General features: G+C 47.5%; 1 protein-coding gene across 1 annotated transcript in view; it reads right to left on the reverse strand.

Moving 5' to 3' along the window:
• WARS2 (tryptophanyl tRNA synthetase 2, mitochondrial) overlaps positions 1-20099 on the reverse strand; it is a 118808-nt gene that overhangs the window by 21052 nt on the left and 77657 nt on the right. Inside the window, exon 4 of the mRNA XM_086935841.1 lies at positions 1746-1831. Coding sequence (XP_086791967.1) covers positions 1746-1831 — 86 coding nt within the window. The remainder of the gene's footprint in view (positions 1-1745; positions 1832-20099) is intronic.

Consider the following 20099-nt stretch of genomic DNA (forward strand, 5'->3'; position numbering starts at 1 on the left):
GGGCGTGGCCACTGCATTGACCCGGGCAGTCATGTTGGCTGTGATGAGTACGAGGTTTCTTGCTTGCAATAAGGTGAGAGGGGATGGGTCCAAGGTCTGTGAGCCGCCACGTGGAGTCTCGTGGGGAGGCATTATCCAAAATAACACCACTTCAGTCTCATCGGAGTTCAGTTTAAGGCAATTGGGTTTTATCCACAAGGCCACTTTGGCCATGCACGTGGTGAGCTTGTTCTTGGTATTAATGTGATTTAATGTAGCACGTAATACTGGTGCTCACTTCTTTGTAAGTGGAACACTTGTGCACCTCAATGGATGCATACAATTGTTAATTATGTGCATGACACCAAGTATACTGCGGTGTATCATGCTTATGTGGGAAAGGGCACTGGGAGAGTGCTGGAAATGGCCACGTTTGGGCAAGGTGTCACTAATAGGAGTAGTGCGAGTGGGCTTTAGGGTGCAGTTCTGTGTGTGTGCAAATGCACTGAAGCAAAGCGATACAACAAGTTTAGAAAGGTGTGTTCATTAAACAGACTATGGCGACTGCTGTGTATGATCAGGGCATGAATGGGTAGTTATTAGCTTCTGGACAGAGGCTGCTGTTTTGTGTGGTGGAGCCCCCTGTCGCTCTGGGGGTTCTTGCTTTATTTGATGGATGAGTGCTTTACTGATGCACTGCCTGCATACACAGCTGTACGACAACACACCTGCTCCGCTGCCAGAATGCATTCATTCTCCTCCACAATGGGGCATCTCGCTTTCAAATCAAAGGATTAATGGATGCTGATGTCTCGCTTACTGCGATTATGAGGGGCGGGAAATGGCTTCTTCGGTGTGCTTGCGTGTCTGAATCCATCATCCATTGCAGCTGTAACATGTTTTGTTGCTTCTTTATCATTCATGGGTTGTTCCCATCAGGACTATCTCCATGGAATGTTTATTCCGAAAGTTGGTGTCGGTCTGGCATGCCCGTTTCAGGATGGTCGGTGGCGGAGGCATGTTAGTATTTGAAGAAGTTGCACAGGATGTTTCGTGCGGAGGGGAGGTGTGTAGTAACGCGGTTGCTCCATTGTCTCTCAGGGTGTCTCTGTTCCAGTTTCCTGAGTGTGCAATGTTGTAAGTGTTGCATGTCTGCGCATTTCTTGCGTGGCAGAAGAGTAGTCAATCAAACCTCCACGTTGGGCTAACAAGACCAACAAATTGTAGTTTTCAGAGACTATTGGCGTGCATGGCCCATGTCTGGAGAGCTCTGAGTTAGCCTCCTTTGATGTCACTGCTCAGCCCAGTCTCATCCATTCAATGTCCACAATCACAACTCAACAGCGCGGCATTTACTTTGGGAATATTTAAGAGTCGCCCCTTCACCAGATGCTGAAGGAGGCTGGTGTAGGAGTGAGTCTGATCAGACGTCTGCTTTTGTGCACAGGTTAATAACAGTTCTAGGCTTCATATTTTTTGTTCTAGAAACCTTTCTATGTTGGATTAACATACTAATTATACATTTAAGTCTGAAAAATAAAAATATCATGGTATATCATAGTAAATACAAATATATAATCAAACATTACACGCAGGCTGCTCCCAATCACCTCAGTTGGAGTAGTGCACACCTCCAAGAAAAGGTCTAAAGTACATATCTAGCAGTAGGTGTTCTAGAGGTGAATGCAGTGGGGCAGGTCATGACCTACAATGCTGTCCAATCACAGTCTGACTACAACAGTGGAGCCTAGGCCCCCATCTCTTACTTGTACAGCAGGATGTCCGCGCACTGGAGCACGGGGTAGGTGAACAGGCCGACGCTGCCCTCGTTCTTCTGTGTCTGGCTCTTCACCTATCAGACAGGAAAAAAGCAAGGCAGGCTCAAGAATTCATGCAGGATTTCATGGATAGGCGAGGAGTGATTCTGGGTTGATTTTGCACAGCACTGGTAAAATGACCCCGACAAACAATGACATGATGGTTATGACTAAGCAAAACAGTATCACAGGCCTCTAGCTAATTTGATAAAACAGCCCTCAGATTCCACACAACTATCAGTTTGATAAGGTACAAGCTTTGTGTTATATCCTAAGTATTACATTTATATGTAATCAGCCTAGGTCCTTCTAGCGAGTGAGAAATGGTAACAAAATGTTGGTGTGACTGTGATGCGTGGAATGCCTGGGTGCCTGTGTGGATGAGTGGGGTCAGTTATAGATGGGCTGACAGCAGGCAGGCTGCTCCTGGTGGGGCTGGAACATGGCTAGTACCCGACTAGAGCTGACTGGACAGAGATTGATACTACCCTGACATGGAACCAATAAAGAAGACTTGAAATATACCACATGGCTATCAGTGTCTCGATGTACAGGGTACAACAGTTTGGTCGCCCTCAATGTGTGTTTCTATCCACAGATGGGACTCATCCTACTGCATGGGAGAGTCAATAGCATTCTATAAGTCATCAAATATGACCATCCATATCACCGCCAAATACAAGGGTGCCACTCAGTGAAAAGAATTTCTATTAAAAAATAAATAAATAAAAAATACATTAAAAGAAGAGGACGACCATCTCACTGAGTTACACGAAGACTACTAAACACAGCACAGATTTGCCAGAAAATGGTTTCAACAGTAGACACCCCATCTAGGCACACTCCTCACAAATCAGCTATCAATGCTGTAGCTTGAAAGTTTTTGATAGTTTTTCAAGACACATTTTAATGTTTTTACCGTTTATTTACCTCAGGTGCATTATCATTAATGTTGCATGTAGGTTTTTACTTTAGTTGCTTACATTAGTTTAACTTTTCTGAAAATATTACAAGTCTTCGAAATCAAAGCACTTGGCAAAAAAAAATATTGAGGTCTTCCATCAGATACCATCTTACTACAGGGTGCTTCTTGCCCCAAGCTGTGGTTTAAGCTTGAGCACACTTGAGCTTCCATCAACCAATAAAGTGGAAGATCTCCTCTTACTTACCCGTAATTAGTGGAAGTCGCGGAGGCGGTGCAGAAAGGACCAAAGCTGTATCAAGCTTGTAGGGAGCGCAGGCTTGAAAACTCTACAAGGTACAGCTAGATCTGCAGGTGGAGTAACTTAAAGTTTCACACACTCTCTGAAGATGAACACTTTGCAACATAGCTCATTGGGCAAAGTAAGTGAGCCGGACAAGAGTAACTTCAAATTTACTAGAAGTAGTGATCAAGTTTTGGGATAATCAGATACCGCGAACAAAGTAAAAATGTCCCCATTCATTAGATCAGGGTTTAACTTTTAGTCTCTCCAGCCCTCAAGTGCAAAGCATCAAGGGAAGCTGACAGACAGTCGCCTAAAATACCAACCTCAGTTTGCATCACATTCTGACCCTAGGGATAATAAAGACAATTTTAGAAGCCAAAAATGATACAAGTATTAACTGTTCTCGCTCTAATTTGCAGAGCAGAAACCCCACTTGTGCACATATGACAAGAGGAGCAGGGTTCTTCTATGCCTCAAGATCCTATTTTTAAGGTTAAGGCAAAATCTTTATCATCTATATTAATAAGAAAATAAAAGGTGAATCTCATGTAGCGCTCAGGCCGTTGAAAAACCAACCGCAGCAGGATATTATCGCTCACTAAAGTATTAGACAGCAAATTAATAATACAAGGAGTTTCTGAGGAAATGACTTTTCCATCCGTTTGTAACCTCCTGAGCTGCACGGCTGCCATCATGATTGAGCTGCACCATTTCCAAAATATGCAACAAATGTTTCATATCGGTCCTGGAACTGCTTGAGAAACTGGCATTAGATGTACAAGAAATGAAAACCTCGCAGCATGAAATCGAAACAATGGTCCAAACTAAACTGGATGATGTAGGCCAAAATGCTACAACGTTTAAACAATTCCCGTGAAACGCTTGAACAAAGAATATTAACCTTGTCAGAAACAAATAGTGGTATTTCAAAAGGAGAGAGCGGGCAGCCAAAATGTAACTCGAAGAATTAGACAATCTCTCCCGCTGATCAAATTTACAGATGGTGGGGGTTCCTGAGAAAAATGGAGCAAAACTCTAACATGATAGATGTATTAACAGAGCTAATTTCCAAACATACACTGAGAAGTTGAATGATTTATTCATATATATTGCAAGAGCTCAGAGTCCATTTCTCTCTCATTAGGAGGGCGATTGGCAACAAATTCTTTTGGTTTATTTTTAAGGTTTTAGGATCGGAAAAGAAGGATTTTGCTATAGCCATTTAATCAGAATCTATTGAAGTTAATAATGGGGAGTGGCCAGGCTGTCCAACATGGCGGACGTGCCTTAGCTAGGCTCCCGTAGCCTATATTCAGTATTCAAGTCTTTATTTCGATTTTTAGAAAAAAAATCATAAAAGACAACAAGATTAAAATACAATGCATATCATCATTTTTCAAAGATAAAAAGGACAAGCCAGCAGTATAAACTATAAAAACAATTTACATAAAAAGCAGGAGAGCAAAAAAAAAAAAAGTAATAATTCTACTGTAGTAGTTTCAACTTCCTGGCCCTTATCACCCAAGCCCACCCCAGAACTTTTGCCACAGCTATTACAATGGCATGTTCCGTATCTATCCTGAGCACCCTAAGAGCTGCAGAGGCTACCTTAAAACCCACGTTTTTACATGTTGGGACTCGCCATTTCAGACGTGGTTGCTGTAGAATGGGCAAACAAAAAGAAATGCGCAGTTGTTTCCCTCACGTCTAGACAAAATGGACATAGGCCATCGCAGCCCCGTTTCCAACAAAGCATAAAGGACCCTAGTGGTAGGGACCCCACCCTGAATTGGTGGTATAATTTTCTTTCCAGGGTGCTCCTAATGATGTCCCAATATGGCTCTAAAAACAAAGACAACTTGAACTCCAAGAATCCATTTGTTATGGTACTATTACTCTGGGATAATCGCCTCAGGTCGAAATAAGACCAATATGCTTCTTTTAATAGCTTCTTGGAGGGGAACACCACTGAAGACAGAGTCCCACAGGTTACTCATCCCCATTGCTATTAGTGTGGACTTGAGTTCCCTAAGCCACTGGATTCTGTCAGAGGTATTTATTGACTTGACTTCGCTCAAAGCCTGGGTGTACTGAGCCAACTCAGGGGTCGTCCACAGTCGGCGCCAATAGGCTATAGGGCGAAACCGAGCCTGATCTTGAATATTCCTGCTTACAGTGCCCAAATTCATAGGGAGTAGTGGAGTGGATTTAGGGAGTCCTGAGAGAGCTCTAAGAAAGTTGTTATGTGCTACGGCAAGGGATGTTAAGTCACTGAAGCCCCATAGTTCCGCACCATACAGAATCGGGGCCCCCACCTTATTGATATAAATTTGCAGCGCTGGAGCAATGGGCTTAGATTTAAATTGCTTTTGCTCTCTAAGTAGGACGCCCACCAACTGGGAGTGCTTTAGGTTCATTATATCAATATGAGGTTTCCAGGACAAGTTTTTACCTATAGTTAAACCTAAGTACATAAATGCATCAATTTGATCCAGGGGGGCCTGTTCTAAACTAACCCTCCCCCTCACTATTTTGGTCTTGTGAAAGACCATAAATTTTGTCTTTGACACATTTATAACTAAATCCTGGTCACGACAAAGGCCTCAAAACAGTTCAGTGCGTTCTGCAGCCCCTTTTGTGTTTGCGATAACAACAAAGTGTCGTCGGCGAACATAAATAGGGGGGTATGGAGACCCGCAATTCTTGGTGCGTCTGTTGGTTGTCTATCAAAAGTAGTGTGTAACCACATTGATAAACAAAGAAAAAAGGGTAGGGGCCAAGACACACCCCTGCCTGACTCTTATTCCAACCTTAAACTTGCTCGTCACATTCCCCTGCTTCCCCCATCGTACTTGGGCATAGTTTTCGTGGTGGAGCTTGACAATAATATTCAAGAGTGCTGGAGATAGCCCCATCGAGCGGAGAGCCTGCCAAAGCTTGGCACACGGAACCAAATTGAAAGCTGTCTTTACATCGATAAAAGCAGCGTATAACGATCCCCCACCCAGAGTTACTACCTTCCAGTGAATAGCCACAAATCGAGAGGACATGATCGACAGTACTAGTGTGGGAGCGAAAACCGGCCTGTAGAGGTGTTAAAATGTATTTTTCCTCAATACAATTTTGGAGTCTACCCAGGACCAGTCTAGCTACCATTTTCTGAATACTGTCTATCAAGCTAATAGCCTGTAGTTGTTGGGAGGGAGCGATCCCCCTTCTTGAATATGGGGATAATCTCCACTCCTGCCCATGTTCTTGGCAATGATGCTCCACTCGCCACAGCATTAGCCAGGAATAAAATATATGAAGCCCAGGTTTCGGGGTCTGATAAAAATAGATCCGCCGGGACACAATCTGGACCCGGGGCTTTTCCGCTGGGAATGACTTTCAAAATTCTTAAGACCTCTGTTTTTGTGAAAAGGACACCAGGTTCTTGAGTTATGTCCGTGGGAGCTAGGGGGTCACTGGGGGGGGTCCCCTTAATTGTCCTTCAAAATATGAAACCCAAGCTTCAGGGGAGACATTATTTTCAGGGGTATTGGAGATGCCGCCCCTTCCCCATTTGAGAGTGTGCCTAAATCTCATCATATCCCTATCCTTACTAGCCTCCAGCAAATCCAACCAATATTTCTCCTCCCAAGCACGGAGGGCTATCTTTTGCTGCTCTCTATATGATCGACAAGCTAGTCTTCTGGCGTGCCCATCAGAGGATTTAATGGCCATAGCCAGAATCTTGTATGCCTTCCTACATGAGCCATTATACCAGGAGGTTTTACTGGATTGGGGTCCCTTCCTCTCTAGCTGTGGTTTTGTAAAATACAATTTGAGGTCCCCAAACAATGTTTTGTGCATCCCAACTATCCTGTTATTAATGGACTCCTGGGAGTCACAGGCTTGGAGAGAAAGAAGGGCAGCATCGATGAGAGCTTTGATTTGGTCCCTTGCCTCTTCATTTTCAATAGCATATTCCCACCGAACTCTTCTCATATTATTAGTGAGAGCTAGCTCGCCTGAACTAGTGCTGCTGGACCGTTGGGGGAGTGATGTAACCAGGGATAGGGATTTGAGACTCATAACTAATGGATCATGGTCGATTTCACATCTCGGGAGAATCACCATGTCCTTCAGCAATGGCCAAAGAGACATACTCAGTATAAAGTAGTCAATGCGACTACTTCAAGGGCCAGAGCTGAAAGTACTCCCAGCCATCCTATCCGAGATAGTTCTCCCATTTGCAGCCCTGAAGCCCTTAGCAAGGCAAAGACCCTTAAGATGCAGGGCTGCGTCAGTCCATCTCTTTATAGGCGGGATTGAGAGCTGGGGAATGTCCCACTTGGCATCCTCCTCACTTCCTAAATCCATATCTTCCCCATCTAAGGGCTCAAAAGTGCAATTAAAATCTCCTGCTAGGATGACATTAGTTAAAATACTTCGGGTACCTAAAAAACATTCTAAGTCTATCATTGCTGGCAGGATTTTGCCTCCCGGGACCCCTCTAGCATACACATTAATCAAAAGAAGGTCCGGCATTCTGTTTTTTTCAGCTTCAGAATCAAGATGTCTGGACTTTTGTGGATAGCTTCCTGAGCTGTCCATCCCCCCTCTTGCTTAATCCAAACAGTCAAGCCTCCTGATGGCCTTCCCCTTCCCCCGGGTATCGGTTGTTTTGAAAAATGTAAACATCCCGGGACCAAAAGGGGCATAGTAGCCCAAGTCTCTTGAAAGAGCAGAATATTGTACATTGTTACAAATTCTTGATGAAAGACCCGCAATATTCCACGAAATCATGGAAAAGTTTTGGTGGCTCGCTGTCTGATGTGTTGGCAGGGGTGTCAGTTTGGGCCCCAATAGATCTTCTATCCCTAAAGACCTGCCCTGGAACCCAGTGTAATTATCTAAAACTGGAGAAACTAACATAGGGTCAAAGGGACTCATACCAAGATTCTCCATTGTTAAAGGAACCTCCTTTGAAATTGGTGGAATCGAGGAATCTTGCTGTTTCCTCAACTGAAAGCCCCATTTTGTACTAACTTCATGACTAGTAGCCACATTTTGGGCCTCATTAGGATGCAGGATTTTCCGCATCCTCCGGGCCGGCGGAAGCCACCGCCGGCCCAGAGGATGCGGAAAATCCTCTGCGGACCCACCAAAGACCCACCGCCACATTAAGATGGCTGGTGGGTCCTGGTTTCCGTCCGCAGCTTTTCTGCCGCGGTTGGCTTACAACCGCGGCGGAAAAGCACTAATATGGTGACAGTGTCTCTCAGACACCGTCAGCCAGATTAGGATGGGCTCTGAAACATGCTTTTCCGTGGCGGCTCTTCCGCCGTGGAAAAGCATGTGTAACTTCACTGTGGGGGCCCGTTGCGGGCCCCCTAGGTGAAGGGGGGGTGAGGGGTGCACATGGGGGGTACCTATGGTACCCCCCTGCATTTGTATGCAGAAAGCGGCAGGCACCGCGCGGTGCCTGCCACTTTCTACATACAAATGCAATGCGTGCATTTTTAACATTGCCGCGGGTGCAGCTAGAAGCCGCACCCGCCGCAATGTTAAAATAGAGGATGTGACCGCCAGGGTGGCGGTCACATCCTAATTGCACAGGAGGGAACTCCGTAGCCCATGCGGAGGTTCCCTCCTACTCTATGGTGGCGGACGGACTCAGGTCCGTCCGCCATCATAATGTGCCCCTTAATGCGGAGTGTGAAGATGGTAGTATAGCCCGGGGAGCATTAAAAAGACATCTCTCTTCGCGTAAAGGGTTCTTGGGGGGAGCACAGATGCTCTCCAGTCAATCGAGCTCCTCTAATGATATCAGAGGGTCAAATCTTTTCCTCAGACACAGTGTACCTTGGTTTCCAGGGAAAGCTCCTAACGTTGGATGGCTGAACCCCATCCCAGCATTGGGGCTAACAATTCTCCCTTGATGTTCAGGACTTCCGCCGTGGCTCGGTTGACCCATCTGATAAAAGAAGCCCAGGGGCAAAGGCCTAATGCTGCTCGTCTGATTTAAGGACCCCCATCTTAGTATGTGATCAACAACTCTGTGGTCCCTAAAGTTTACTATCACACAGTCACCAATGATATCCGTATGCCTCTTCCCCAACCAACTCACCCTTCGAACAAACAAGATTTCCCCCTGATCATTTCTGAAAGCAGTCTGTTCCTGTTCAGCCAGAGCGTTATTTTATTCTTTAATTCGACAAATGATTCTGTACGGTCTGGCTTCAACTCTGGTACCCCTGTTAATATGACAACATAAGGGGGAGCCTCAGGAGGTAAATTAATGCAAGGTAGATGGTTGTTTTTCACCTTGGGTAGCAGCTCCCTGGGCTGGCCCAGCAGCGGGAGTTCTGGAATAGGCCGCTTGTGGGTTGTACCTTGCGGGATAATTGTTAACAGATCAGTAGTTGCCTCATCAATACTCGGAGGGTTTATGTTGGGGTTGCTACTTGTTTGTGCATGTGAGGGAATAAGAGGCAATGTTGGCCCTGTTATAGAGCTTGCTTGAACAGCTAGGTGTCTGCTAGGTTGTGCTAGGGGCAAATTCACAGGGATGGCCTCAAGACTGTTAGAATTAACTGCTATGGGTGTAGGCATTATGCCACCCATGCCCCCCCCCCCTGTTTTCAATAAAGTAACCAGTTTATCCAACCGGCTCACAATCAATTACATCTGTGAGTTAATAATCTGCTCTGATCAGTAATTAATTGGGACGCCCAACTAGGGGGTGTTAATGGTCTCGGCACATGCTCCATATTTGGATCAACTCCCACATACGTTGCTTTGATCGAAACAGGATTACTTTGACCCTTTTTACGCTTATATTTCCTAAGGCTAGCCCCCTTTTTCTTTGCAGATGGTGTCTTTCCCCCAGCTTTGGTTTTTCCAAGGTCTTCTTTGTTCATCATCTGAGCACAGGGAATCTCCACGATTGGTGACTCTGATACATCGTATGGACTGTTGGGGGTAACATGGGCCTCAGAGTCTTGGGACATGGGAGTAAAGTCAATTTGCGGGGTTAGAGATAAGAGTCTTTCGGTGCGCTCAATTTCGTTAGACACCTCGCCTGTAGCTTTTCGGAGCATTCTATCGATTGCAGTGGGCTGTATAGAGGTAGAGGGGAGAGTACCCTTTTGCTTGGTCACAGATCGAGGATTCTGGGAGGTGATATGACCCAATTTAGATGACCTTGTTTGCACAGTGCTAGCCATTGTGGTTTATGTAATCGAGTGGAGTAGCTGGGATGTAATCACTACCAAGTAGCAGCACAAAACCACTGTAACACACTCTGGTTAGCAGATCTGAACCACCCTAAAACTGATCTATGTACCAAACAGCCCATCCCTACCCCTCTGTTCGTACCAGAAAACAAGCTTGGGGATTGTGGCCCAGTCCAGTCACTCACAGTCACGATCTTCAATCCTTATCTCGTCGTCCGCGAGTCATTGGCAAAGAACCGACTAGCACTGTGTTTACCAGAAGCAGTTCTCAGAGGGGGGCCCAGCCCTGCCTCTTCCTGCCCCTGATAGCCAGAGATGGCCATCTCTTTGTCCGGGCTTCGTCCACGCGCGTGTCCCGTGTTGCGGGAGACCACACTCCCTCTTGTAGCGCCTCCAGGTGCTCCTCTGATTGCTGGCAGCTGTCGACGGGCGCAGAGGACATTGGATGTTGTGGTCCTCCGGGACCGGACCAGAACGAGAAAAGCAGCGTCAAGGGACCCGCGATGTGGGAGACCGCACTCCCTCTTGTAACGCCTCCAGGCACTCCTCTGATTGCTGGCAGCTGGTGACGGGGCGCAGAGGATACTGGATGTTGTGGTCCTCCGGGACCAGACCAGAATGGGAAAAGCAGCATCAAGGGACCCACGATACGGGAGACCGCACTCCCTCTTGTAGCGCCTCCAGGCGCTCCTCTGATTGCTGGCAGCTGGCGACGGGTGCAGAGGATTCTGGATGTTGTGGTCCTTCGGGACCGGACCGGAACGGGAAAAGCAGCGTCAAGGGACCCTATATAAATCCTGAAATAATCCTCTCTCATCCGTGCATCCCAACACAATATTTGGACTCAGCGGAGTCTGGATACACCCAGCGGATGATTATTGCGGGGTCTGGTGGCCGAGAAGTTACTGATCGGCGACCATGGTGTGGCAGCATAGCAGACAGCCTGACGAGGCAAGCAAGCCACGCTGTGGGAGGAGACGAGCTATCCGCCTACCCAGACACCAGCCTGGCAACGTGGCGGCGCCCAGCGAGAGAAAACTGCTGAGGGAGGCTGATGGGGTGTGGAGCCGTGTCTCTCAAGACTATCTGGCCGGAAGCATGGAGGCTGAATCTAACCGCGGCGTTGCTGCATAGGACATCCTGGCCCGTCCGCGAGGTTATCGGGGCTTCCACGCCACGCAAGTCTGAGCCGTGTGCGGCGGTGGCGCAGACAACCCCTGAAGCAGCGCAGGGACCGCCACGAAAGTTTGCGCCCTGCTGGATGGGGACAGTAATGTTGAGCAGAGGCGCCGCAGCTCCAGTGTTTACAGCGGGCCCTGGGGGCAGTTCAGCGGTCACTCCGGGTCGCAACTTACATGATTGAAGTTGTGCTGCATTGGGGCCTGTGGAGGGTGCCCTTCCCAGGATATTGTGTGAGGGTGAGAAGTCTATTAAATCTTGTGGACTTTGGGTGTCCTTGGAGCTGTCGAGTGGATTCCTTGAGAAGCGTCTGGACTTGATCACACCAGGTGCCCAGCGCAGCCTATAAAAATACTCAATAGGGGCCCGATTGGAGGCGGGGACTGGATGCAGATTATGACCCCTTGACATCCTCTCTCTCCTTGGCTCCCTCACGTCTTGGGGTTTGGGGAGTGAGGCATGGGCTAAGGCTCCCTCTTCGCTCCCTGACGGAAATTGGAGCTCCTGGGTGGACGTTGGGGGCGCCCACTGATATCCTGCGGCGGCCCTCAGTAGCATATGGGTCTGGGGGTGTAGTTCGGCTCCTGTTAGGGGACAGGGGGACGCCCAGCTCACAGAAGCAGTTGAATGTGGCAGTTGAATGTGGCTAGTGGGTGCGGTGCTCTCCCCTGGCCGCCCCCTCTTTAAGCTCATCCAGAAGAGCCACCCGGCAGCGTCAAGCAGCTCTAAGTGCAAAGTGGCTGGGCATAATTGGATCGCGCCTAGACGGCCTCACATCAGACATAATGGCCTAGGATAGGCCACCGGGTACGTCCTCCAAGCAAATTACAATGGACAAGTATACTGGTGCAGCGGCCCTCGCGCCAGCTCAGGGAGATCAAGAGGTGGACATTCCAGACAACGCAACACTGCTGGCAGCGATTACACAATCCCGGGAGACGCTAGAAGCCAAGATCGGTGCCGTGGGCTCAGGTGTAATGCTGTTGTGGCAGGACCTTAGAAACACTGTATAATGTATCACTGTATCGGAGTCCCGGATTTCGAAGGTGGAGAACACGGTAAATATACTGCAAAAAAAGTATCCACCCTAGAGACACTCACGAAGGGCCTGGCAACGCGAGTGGAAGATGCGAAGAGGCACGCCCACAGAAACAATCGATTCGTCAGATTACCAGAGGGCTGTGAGGGCGGCAGCATGGAAGACTTCCTTATAAAGTGGCTCCCACTGGGCATAGTTTCTTAATGCTTTGTAATCGAGGGCGCACACAGGGAGTTGATGCAGAAGCCGCCGCCAGGTGCCCACCCCAGACCAATAATTGTGAGGATTCTTAAACAAAGACAGAGACGTTATTTTGCAGCACGCCAGACTAAAACCATCTCTCACATTTGCCCCCCAACAAATAATGATTTTTTCAGACTATACCAAGTTGGTTCAGCAGCGCTGACAATCCTCTGTGGAGGCTAAAGCTCGCCTTCGCGGTGTACGGATCCAATACTCCTTGCTGGTTCCGGCCCACCTGCGGGTGGTCTATCAGTCACAAACACACTTCTTTGAGATGCCGAAGGGGGTATTCCAATGGACAGACAACGTTGTTAAGCTGAAGCCCCATAACCCCACCCAGACCCAGATTATTCATCTGGGGTGTAGATCCCCTGGGGCTGTAGCACCGCTGATCGCGCTCCAAGAAGAGATCCAAAACCGGCAGCAAGTCCCGTAGGAGACAGATGGACGATCAACCAGAACCTGCGGTATCTTAATCAAGACTCGCCGAGATATGCAAAAAACCTACACAGCATGGAGGAGAAAAATAACTGGGCTACGATTGTACATATGTACCTCTGTCATTGGACTATAACATGCGCAGAGGTCACCTATTGGGGATCCATTGGCGGAATGCTGCGCCTACTCCCCCCTTGGGGGTTGGGGACACATCAAGTCGCAATTGATACTTCAATGTTTGAGGTATTGGCGAGGGGGGTTGGGGGGTTAATGGGAAGTTCTTGTTTATCATTAGTGCCATAAACTGAAATTACATACGGGGGTCTTCGGGCCAACCAGGTCGCCCAACTACGTACCCTCGCACACATACCCCAATGCCTGAAATGACATCTATGGATTATCAGTTGGAATACCCGGGGTCTCCTTGACAAGATTAAACTGGGGCCTGTACTTCGACAGGCCAAGCAGTATAGAGCAGAAGTCCTACTCCTGCAGGAGACCCACTTATTGGGCACTAAAACACCATACCTAGCAAGATTTGGATGTGCTCCAGTCTTCCATTCGGGGTTCACTAGCGGCTCTAAGGGTGTAGCGATCCTTATTCACCACAGCGTTCCTTTCACCCACTCCAAGTAATGGTCTGACCCACAGGGTAGATTTATGATAATTACTGGAATACTATATGGTGAGCCCCTTGTCCTAGGAAGTGTATATGCCCCTCTACCTCTTGCATAGAATCTCGTAGAGCGCTTGACGACGCTCTGGACAGAGATCCCGTCTGACCGGACAATAATTGGGAGGGGGAGGGGGGGGGGGGGGGAGTAGTGGGGGGGGGGGGGGCGGGTTGGGGGGGGTGACAGAAGACTGGAACAACGTGATAAGCCTGGTATATGACAGATGGCGCAGCACAGGGAGAACGACTGCAGTGCGCACATCAACATGATTGCCCTTGATTCAGGGGGTGGAGTGGGTGGACTTATGGAAGACGAAGCATCCCACAGACCATGAATACACATACTTCTCGGGAGTGCAGGAGTCATTCTCCTGCATGGACTACATATTCGTGTCCTCACTCAGACTGCAATCCACAGACATACTGCCCCGGGCCGATCTGATCATGCATCAGTATCTCTACAAATACGTCTAGATCCTAACCGCTCCAGGTTCTGCTGGTACCTCTCACCCAGGCTGCAGCAGGATGAGCAATATAGGTTACACATGCATACATCCATCATCCACTATTTCTCACTTAACACAGGCACGGCTGAATCCCCCTCAATCCTAAGGGAGGCTATATAACCCACACTTAAAGGAGCCGATGACGCTTTCTGCGCAGCAAGACGTCAGCTGTGCTCCAAGAAGCTATTACAGACTGAAGCCCATCTGATCAACCTACAACGCAGGGGCAAGGGGGAGGATGGAGGTGCCGCATGCAGGCAGCTGCTCAGCACACAGCAAACATATGCCAGTGAGCTGCTGGATGAGGCTAGACTTTACTGCCTAGCATCTCGCAGTCGGATCTATCAGTGCGGCGATAAGTTTAGCGCCCTACTACACCGCTTGTGTCAGCAGACACATCGCCCACAGACCTTCTCAGGTATACGTGGCCCAGAGGGGACAAATACGCACTGATGCCGTACGCGAGGCCCTCGATGCCCCAGTGTCGGTGGAGGAGCTGCAGATATCATTATAGGATATAAACTCAGGGAAGGCACCAGGTCCAAATGGCTTCCTGTTGTACCTGCTGCTCAGCCTGTGTGTCTGTGGTGTGGAATGTTGGTGTGAGAGCATGTTATGGAATGTTGGATGAGAGAGTGTCAGTTGGAGTAAGGGCTGAGCAGCAGAAAGGCTGCTCCCGGTGGGGCTCAACTGTATAACATCTTACTTTGAATAAATCTTCATAAAGGAACTACGTGGAATGGTCCTATTTATTTACAACATATTTTGGCGGCGATTAAAGAAGGAAGAACCTACGTGTGCCGCCTTACTGGACTGAAACCTGTCAAGCTTGAAGTAAGTGAATTGAAACTGAAGAAATTCAGGAGGAACTTGATGAATCTCGCACCCAGAGCCCCTACACTTCCCTTGCGATTTCTTCAAACACTATCACTCACAACTGATGGAGCCATGTCTCGCGGCCCTTGCCGCAGCCACCGTGGATGTTGGTGAGTGTGGGGGGGGGGGGAGATAGTTGTGTTCTTGAAACCAGGCCGGCCACCTGACGTTTATTCTTCATCCAGCCCGATTCCCCTTCTTAACGTCCAAGCCAAACTCCTGGCTAAGGTAATCGCTAATCACTTAGCCTCTGATATCACGCACCCAGTTATGTAAATGTAAATGTACATGTATTTACATAGCGCAAATCACCGACCCGGTATCTAAGCGCTTGCTTAGGGAACCCGTCCTGGTATTCCCCTGTGAGATAACCCCGGCAGGGTATCCACAAGGTGAAAGCCAGGCATCCCACCGCGAGGGGCCGTTGTGGAGATTAAGCAAGCTATTGCCCAGAGTCGCAGAGTGTAAACCCGTGAATCGAGTAGGCACCGGAGCGAGAATTGTCGAGTCCGTGGACATTTTAGGACTCAAGACCCCGCCGAGCCAGGAATTGAACCCTGGTCCCGGGCTGACCACTGCTTCCAGGTCTGCCTCCTCTAACCACTTCCCCACAGTTCACCCTGATCAGGCCGGTTTCATGCCTAATAGGGCCACACGGCATAACATTTGCCGTGCACACAATGCCATTGCTGCCATTGACCGACCTGGTGAACCAGTTGCACTCCTTCTTGCCGTTATCGACAACGTCTTTGATTCGCTTAGTTGGACCTATCTTTTCGCATTGCTCGACTGAATATTGGCCCACATTTACTAACATTAATACATCACAGCATCGGTCCGAGTGGCCGACTCCACATCCTGCAACTTCACAATAGGGCAGGGCACTCACCAAGGATGCCCCTTTTCCCCATATTTATTCGCGCTGGCAATGGAGCCTCTGGCAGCGTGGGTCAGAATAGATGCCCAGATCCGCGGCTTTGAATGGTCGCGGGAGGTTGCGGACCACATAGCACTCTATGCCGGTGATGGATTGTTTTTCCTCGCGCAACCCAATAGAACGGGCCCACGTCTGCTCAGAATTCTGCACATCTTCGGCGAGCGCTCAGGCCTATACATGAACTGGGGTAAATCCTATTTGTGGCCCCTGCATGGCAGAGATCAGTTGGGCGGATGGTTACATGATGCGACAGTGGTTCCTGACGGCTTCAAATATTTAGGTGTGTTCCTCTCGGATTCCTCATCGATCTCCTGGGACAGAAATTTGGCTCCACTGTGAACACAGACAGGAGACCAGGTTCGTTCGTGGTCGCACTTACCATTATCTCTATTAGGCAGATCAGCCATTTTTAAAATGGTCTCACTGCCCCGTCTTTTATACCAGCTTCAGAACCATCCATATCGGATACGGCTCTCTTGGTTCTGGTAACTAGATGCAATCCTCGCCCGGTTCCTCGGGGTGGAGGGGGGTGGCACGGCTTGAGTCGCCTTAATGTCCTGCTTCCAGTCCACATACTGCGGTGGCTTTGCCACTCCAGATATTGAGGCCTATCATGCAGCTCCACATTTTCTTATCCTTAATGACTGGTGGTATGGAGACAGAGGAGACCCAGCGCATGCACTGATGACACTCAAGGAGCTGCTGCTTGTGACAAGGACGGTTTATATGATCTGGAAACAAACACTTTGCACAATTAGATGATGGGGCAAATTGACAAAGAAAACCCCCCTGTGGCATAATGGTCTGCTGCCACAGCGGGCGCAGTTATCTGGATTTCAGGGATGGGAAACTATCGGGATCAACATAAGTGCTGTTAAGCATGGGCGGAACTTGAAGTCCTTTCAGGAACGCCAGACAGAATATGCCATACCCCACTTGCAATTCTACAGGTATCTCCAAATCCGTCATGACTTCACACCATACCTTGCTTTACAAACCGACATAACTGATTTTAATCCGGTAGAAGCGAAAGTCTTTATAGGGGACCTGGGCGATCATAAGATTGCAAAAATGTATCGAACATTTCTGAATAATAGCTGCACCACAGTTCGTAAAACTAGAGCTGTGCGGCAGCAAGATTTGGGCCCCCTAGATGAGGATGATTGGGTGGAGGCACTGGAATCCCCAAGCGGTGTCGCGATAGCAGATCGCCTGAGACTTAGTCAATTCAAATATCTCCACCGGGTCTACTTCGCTAGATATAAGCTTTGGCGCGCTGGGCTTGTTGCTTCCCCTTGTTGCCTGCGCTGTGGGGCTGCCAAGGGTACTTTCATACATACAGTATGGCAGTGTTCCGCCCTGTTAGGGTTTTGGAGAGGGGTGATCACTTGCCTTTCGGAAGTCCTTGGATGGGACATCCCACTGTCGCCACGATTGGTTATGCTCCACATCAATGAGGGTCTGGGTGGCAACAGATACAAGCGCCACCTGATGTTTCTTGACCTAACTTTGGCTAAACGTGATATTGTAAGAGCGTGAAAGGATGAATCACCGCCATCTGTGGCAATATGGAAGAAGGGTTTGGACTTTTCAATGGATCTGGAAATCCCTGTCTTCAAGGTGCATTGGGTGCCCCCAGAAACACCCAAAGTATGTAGGAGTTGAGCGAAGTATCCAGGACTTTACTTGGAACCTTCCCCCCCCCCCATTGCTACTGTTGAGGAACTGCTGGGATGATTGTCTTGGGTTATGACTCAGATGTTGACTATGTGTATTTCTATAAAATACAAAAGACACCAGTGCACATCATAACAACTCACTTTCATCCTAGTGCTTGTGCACAAATCTTCAATGCAAGTTCTTTTCCCAGACATTCCTTCTCAATCCAAGGGAATCACGTAGTGTAGACAAAATATTTTATTTCTTTTAAAATCAAGTGCTTCACAGCCGACGCGCGTTTCACCCTTTTTGCGGGCTTCCTCAAGGCAGGTTTCCAATAGTCTTAGCACTATGTGTTTCTTAACGTTTGTCACAAAAAAAACACTCTAAAAGTTAGCTTTGTCTAATTATTAAATCCAACGTTTCCAGAAAAATAGATAGTAGATGTAGTCCTTCCAAAATTGTCACTCAGTAGCCATGATAAGTTCCATCAGCAGACGCCGTGAGCTCCACCGACACACGTGTACAACACCAGGAGTTCCGCCCTCTTGTATGTTCAAGTGTATTTCTGTATTGAATGGCTCGGACTTATGACCCCCAGATTTACTCACTTTCCTTGCAAGATTACAATGGCACTGTTGTTTGTTTTCAAGAGTTCTATTTGCTTTATTATAGCTATATTGAAAAGGTTGATATCAATATTATGCCCAATTATTGTGTATTACTGATGTCCCTGGTTGTACCAGGTCTGTATCAACTGTCAACAATCAAATTACATTTAACCTCTTCGATGCGTCGGGCGGCCGTCCGACGTCACAGTGCTAATGCGCGTCGGACGGCCGGGGGACATCCGAACTACGAAGGCTTTGGAACTTCACGTAGATGGCATGGAACTTTATTTTTTTTTTTTTTTAAATAGGAGCCCAATGCAACTTATTCAGAAGCTAAACTCACAATTCTCTTGTCTGGCCGCTTCTGCATTTCTTTCCAAGATTCTAAAACTCAAAATTTTTTAACTGCGATTTAGGAATAACAAAATCCGCTGAATAAATAGCGATAGTACTTGTACCATGACTGCTAGCTATTAATCATTACTACATCCACATTTGTTGGTAAAGTTTTTTCGCCTGCTCTTTTTCATGCCTTTCAGCTCAGCTCATGTGAACTACTGGATGCTAGGTCAGGGCACCAAGAAGCAGGACGGCATATCGTGGCACACCAGCGGGAGCGCAGAGCCGTCTTAGGTGCGATGGGGATGGTGGACAGGGACACAGGAAGAGTAGATGGGGATTCTTATTTGGTGTGGATTAAGAATGTGCAACCATGTTTCCTAGTCGTCAAAAATTAGGTTTATCATGTTTAATACAAGAGCGGAAGTGCAAACAGTTTGAAATGGTTCTTTCCTTCTCAGGTTTAAAATGGATATACCTGTTACTGTTAACTTTAATGCCAATGAGCTGAACAACAAACAAAAAAGAAATGAGGTCATGTCCTCGGTACAACAAGTCAATCATTCAGTTACTTTGTCATAGGAAACGTCTTATTTGAGGGTAAGAATGGAAGACATTGACTATTCATGGACTGCTGACAGTTTCTTTCATCCTCCACAGCCCGCGGAGTGGTTGTTATGATTAACAGGAACACTCGCATTCAATGCCAACTCCCTGTTCAGGATAGAGACTGCACCGCGGTAATTCTCCCCGTGCATTGAAATAACAAGCTGTTTATTAGTGTTTCCTAATCTGATCCAGTAACCGACAACACAAGATTATTATAATTCTTAAGCTCCATCTAAGTAAATTTCCAGTGCCACTTTTTCTGGGGGCGGGAGGGTCATCTTTAACTTTTTAGCAATGGTGCACTTACGCTCGTCTAACCACAAAGTCTGAATGAGAAAAACACCTAAGGTTTTGAAATGAGCTTTTTTCAGCTTTCAAGCTTAAAACAATATATGAGGACCCAATACCTCAGGAGAAATTATCCATTCGTGTTTCGAGTATGATCCGCCCACCTTCCAGGATCAATTCTTTTTTTTGTTCCATACGCATTACCGAAAGAACACTAGGATATCAGCCAGATTGTTTTTCAGATCATTCAGCAGGGGCATTACATTTCGAAATTAACACATGGACAGTCCCCATAACATATAGATGGCCATTACATATATCTTTATTATCTGTTAATATAACATTTTGAAAATAAAAAAAAGGTCACTTTTCGTAGGAGCCTCTGATTACGAAATGATATAGGAGGTTATTAAAGCCCCCAGAGGTTTTTTATGCAATTAAAAATGCATTGTATTAAGAAAGAAAATGAGTTATTGAG

The sequence above is a fragment of the Lissotriton vulgaris genome, chromosome 8, assembly GCF_964263255.1.
Source record: "Lissotriton vulgaris chromosome 8, aLisVul1.2, whole genome shotgun sequence".
NCBI lineage: Eukaryota > Metazoa > Chordata > Amphibia > Caudata > Salamandridae > Lissotriton > Lissotriton vulgaris.